This window comes from Oryza sativa, chromosome 7 (assembly GCF_034140825.1).
Source record: "Oryza sativa Japonica Group chromosome 7, ASM3414082v1".
In the NCBI taxonomy this organism is placed as follows: domain Eukaryota; kingdom Viridiplantae; phylum Streptophyta; class Magnoliopsida; order Poales; family Poaceae; genus Oryza; species Oryza sativa.
Window position 1 is genome coordinate 4,343,082 of NC_089041.1, and position 4,740 is coordinate 4,347,821.

General features: G+C 47.2%; 1 protein-coding gene across 1 annotated transcript; it reads left to right on the plus strand.

Annotated features, from left to right (window-relative positions):
• Nucleotides 1–1,114: 1,114 nt before the first annotated feature.
• LOC4342565 (S-type anion channel SLAH2) lies at nt 1,115–4,740 on the plus strand. Its single transcript, XM_015790310.2, has 4 exons — nt 1,115–1,218; nt 2,198–2,370; nt 2,808–3,341; nt 3,441–4,740. The coding sequence occupies exons 2-4, from the start codon at nt 2,212–2,214 to the stop codon at nt 4,620–4,622; spliced, it is 1,875 nt and encodes a 624-aa protein (XP_015645796.1). The 5' UTR covers nt 1,115–1,218; nt 2,198–2,211; the 3' UTR covers nt 4,623–4,740.

Sequence of the window (4,740 nt, forward strand, 5' to 3'; positions counted from 1 at the left end):
CATGTTTTTTTTTTTGCTAAAACCAGTTTCAAAAACCTTGATCATCACACCGTCCAACATGCTTTTCCAAGTTTCCAGCGTCTAGTCAACTTTCCGGGTTACACAAATCAAACAAGCTTTTATTATTATTTTTTGTCACCAGTTTATACAGCTCAGTAATTTACACAAATCAAACAAGCTTTGAAAGGATCAAAGCTCACAGTTAAGCATTTACACTCGTCTAATTTGGTCCATTTCTTCAATCCCCGCCATTAATACCTTTGACTTTTTTTTAAAAAAAAATAGACTTCATCCTTGATAGTACTTTTTAATAAATCACTGGAGGGATGAGATTCCTCACAATAATTTTCCATTACAAAGGATTGAAGAGAAACAGGATTCTTTGAAACAATATAATTTTTTTAAACACCACCATAATTGATTGGCCGCGTTATAATAAGAAGAGTGCTTCATTTTAGAGAAAAAACAATACCAAACCTTACAATAAATAGTTGATAACAGGAAAACTGTGCTAAAACCCCAGACACGACCTAGCTTTCCTAACCACCAAGATAGGACTAGCACCATCCAATTGGACGACTCCGACTTCCCCAGAAAAATCAAGGGAACAAGATGTCAATAGCCCGACCGATACCAACTTCTAACTCCCTGGACTTAGGAACTGCTCCCTCCATCCATAAATATTTGACGCCGTTGACTTTCTTAAACATGTTTAACTGTTCGTCTTATTAAAAACTTTTGTGAAATATGTAAAACTATATATATACATAAAAATATATTTAACAATGAATCAAATGATAGGAAAAGAATTAATAATTACTTAAATTTTTTAAATAAGACGAACGGTCAAACATGTTTAAAAAAGTCAACGGCGTTAAATATTTAGGGACGGAGGGAGTACATCCCTATGTCTATCAGGGTTTAACTGAACATGACAGGTCGTGTACAAATTCAAGATGAGAAATGAGGACCCAAGTAAATGTTGGACTAGTTCAAGAGATGTACATTCCTCTTTTAATGCCTACACTATCGCAGCAAGAGCACATCGTACCAAGTTGAACAAAAAACAAGTGGCAGAGCTCTATAAGTTCTTAAGTACTCCTTGTCATGATGCATGCCCCCTTCAATCTCGATCTGTTAATTAAATCCATAGAAGAGTGAAGCCTTTATTTTTCTCCTTTTTCGAGGAGAAGAGTGAAGCCTTTCAATCTCCCGTTGGTACGCTTCTCCGAACTCTAGCTACGTCGAAAAAGTAATGCTTATCATTTGATTGATCTCTTATTTTGTACTTGTTGTGTATCACCTCATGCAAAACGATATATCTTGGCCTCAAAAATAGTTCTTTCGCATAGAAAGGCTTTATTTGCCAAGGCAAATACCTGATTCTTTTACATTTACAGTTATAAAACTGTCACGATAGCGGCATTAGTAGACGGCATAACGCTATTGAAGATTCAAACTTGACAATACTGAGACAATTTGTTAACAAGATTTAGCCAAAATCTACAACCCGAACTTGATAATTATAATATATAAGGAATCAACGAGCCTTAGGCCTCCCAGTCGTTCTCTTGTCTAGCCATGCAATCATCTCAGATGGTGCATCTCTTGTTTAAAATAGTCTAAAATAAGAGTTTAGCTACAAATCCAATCACTAACTGACAATGTAAACATATTTAATACAAACTCTACCTTGGCGAGTATGCTACACCAATTTGAATTAGTTCCGTGTACATTTGAATCTCCGTGCACCTGGGCTTAAGCTCATTCATTGCTCATGCGGAGCTATCTGATAAGCCTTCACCAGGTCGTTCATAACTAGACAAATTATTTTGTGGATTTGCTCTAAATTGGTTTTTTCCAATTTTCCTAGCAAAACTATAGTTAAAATTTGTTTGTGTTCGTATATTGTGAATTGTCCATTTTTTCTCATGTAATTCAATAAGGTATGAGAGTTAGATGTTTTAAGTTCAAGTCCTAGGTAGCACAATTAAATAAAATCGTATAACTCATGTATATTATATTCGACGTTTGAGATATAAGGGACCATTGACTAAGGAAGCCTTGAGCGAGGGGAAGTTTTCCAATATAGTGTGGGGGGAGTGTTGGAATATAAGTATTCGCTCGTCAATTTAATTAAGCTTTTAGATTGAATTGATTGGTGTCCGCAACTCAATATTCTCAATATATGCCGCAGATCACACCTAGACAATGGAGGTTAGCATCGGCAAGCCAGATGACGGGCAATCGCTTCTTGCTAATGTTGAGGCCTCCGATGACCATGCCGCCTTTGATGCCATGGCCACAAGCTCGCGCCGTCCACCTAGCTTGCGCCCTCTGCGGCACCCCAATGTGACATCCCTTGCACCAGTAAGTCACCTCATACTCAAACTTATTGATCCATTAATTCTGCCATAGCAGACATGAACATGAAAGGGTGGGTGAGACCGTGTTTAGATGGGACTAATCTTTTAAGTCCCTATCACATCGGATGTTTGACACTAATTATAAATATTAAACGTAGACTATTAATAAAACCCATCCATAATCTTGGACTAATTTGCGAGACGAATCTATTGAGCCTAATTAATCCATGATTAGCCTATGTGATGTTACAGTAAACATTCTCTAATTATGGATTACTTAGGCTTAAAAAATTTGTCTCGCGAATCAGCTTTCATTTATGTAATTAGTTTTGTAACTAGTCTATATTTAATACTCTAAATTAGTATCTAAATACAGAAACTAAAGTTAAAGTCCCTGGATGCAAACACCACCCGAGTCATTGTCGTTTGTCTTCTTTACAGTTGCCACCACTCCATCGCTGTGTACCACGACAAACCGAGGTGATATTCCCGCCACTTGACTCACCGGACTCCTCCGAGCTGAAGAAGGTTATGTCCATCAGCCTGCCAGCAACACCAACCGGCTTTGCCGCACCTGTTGCCGGTGCCAGCGACTCGTCGGGCATAGATCTCCGGAGGCAAGCCATGGCGTCGAACATGACACAAAGGCTACAGCAGCGCTCGCCAACGTCGCAGAGCAACAACGGCCGGCGGCTCACAGACGAGACAACAGCGTTCCAGTCACCCCCGCCTACCCCCGGTGGCGGCCGGTCGTCGATGAGCCGGGACAAACGCTATGATTCATTCAAGACGTGGTCGGGGAGACTCGAGAGGCAGATCAGCCACCTGGCGGGCATCGGGCCGGACATCCCTTCACCTGCAGGGCAAGTCGTGGATGCCGCCATGGATAGTCACCACCATTCTCACACTGTGTCCACGCCCGAGGTTGGCCGCTTCTTTGCCGCACTGGAAGGCCCCGAACTAGACCAACTCAGGGTAAGCTATAGAAAAATAAATGAAACAACCAAAAAATAATTCATATATATATTAGCGGTTTAAAAGCCAATGCTGAAAAATAAGCTACAACTCGTATAGTCGGAGGAGGAGCTGGTGCTGCCGGTGGATAGGACATGGCCATTCCTGCTGCGGTTCCCGGTGTCGGCGTTCGGGATCTGCCTTGGGATGGGCAGCCAGGCGATCCTGTGGAAGAGGATCGCGGAGTCGCCGCCGACGACGAGGTACCTGCACGTCGCCGCCGACGTGAACCTCGTGCTGTGGTGGCTCTCCGTCGCGCTCACCTGCGCCGTCTCCGCCGTCTACGCCTGCAAGGTGGTCTTCTTCTTCGAGGCCGTCCGCCGCGAGTACCTCCACCCGGTCAGGGTGAACTTCTTCTTCGCGCCGCTGATCGCCTGCCTCTTCCTCGCCATCGGCGTGCCGCGGTCCGTCGCGCCGTCGACGGCGGCGCTCCCGGCGTGGCTCTGGTACGCGCTCATGGCGCCGATGCTGTGCCTGGAGCTCAAGATCTATGGGCAGTGGATGTCGAGCGGGCAGAGGCGGCTGTCCATGGTGGCGAACCCGTCGAACCACCTGTCCGTCGTGGGCAACTTCGTCGGCGCGCTGCTGGGCGCGTCCATGGGGATCAGGGAGGGCGCCGTGTTCTTCTTCGCCGTCGGCGTGGCGCACTACGTCGTGCTGTTCGTGACGCTGTACCAGCGGCTGCCGACGAACGAGGCGCTGCCGCGGGAGCTGCACCCGGTGTTCTTCCTCTTCGTGGCGACGCCGAGCGTGGCGTCCGTGGCGTGGGCGGCCATCGCCGGCGAGTTCGCGCTCGGCGCGAGGCTCGCCTACTTCGTCGCCATGTTCCTGTACGCGTCGCTCGCCGCGCGCGCCGTCAGCCTCTTCGGCGGGGTCAGGTTCTCGCTGGCGTGGTGGGCGTACACGTTCCCGATGACCAGCGCCGCCGCCGCCACCATCCGCTACGCGGCGGAGGTGGAGGACACCCGCCTCGCCAGGGCGCTCTGCGTCGCGCTCGCCGCCGCCGCCACGCTCACCGTCGGCTGCCTCTTCGCCACCACCGTCGTGCACGCCGTCGTGCTCCGCAGCCTCTTCCCCAACGACGTCGCCATTGCCATCACCGACCACCGCAAGGTGAAGCCCAAGCCCAAGCCCAAGACCACCATGGAGGTGCACTACAAGATGGATGGCAATGGCGACATCGAGGGCGGTGCTCCTGCCATGACGCCATCGCCATGCATGCCGATGGCGACGGCAGCTTAGAGGATTTCTTTTCTTTTCTTTTTGACCTGCCAAGCCAACGCGTCCACATGCACATGCATGGTTTTAGCGGTTTGAATTTGATAAGATGAATATTTGAAATACAAAGTGCCTATGAAAA

Coding starts and splice junctions, on each gene's coding strand:
- LOC4342565 (XM_015790310.2), top strand. CDS start 2,212: ATGGAGGTTAGCATCGGCAAGCCAGATGACGGGCAATCGCTTCTTGCT. Junction 2,371..2,807: donor ATGTGACATCCCTTGCACCA/GTAAGTCACCTC, acceptor TCTTCTTTACAG/TTGCCACCACTCCATCGCTG. Junction 3,342..3,440: donor CCGAACTAGACCAACTCAGG/GTAAGCTATAGA, acceptor CAACTCGTATAG/TCGGAGGAGGAGCTGGTGCT.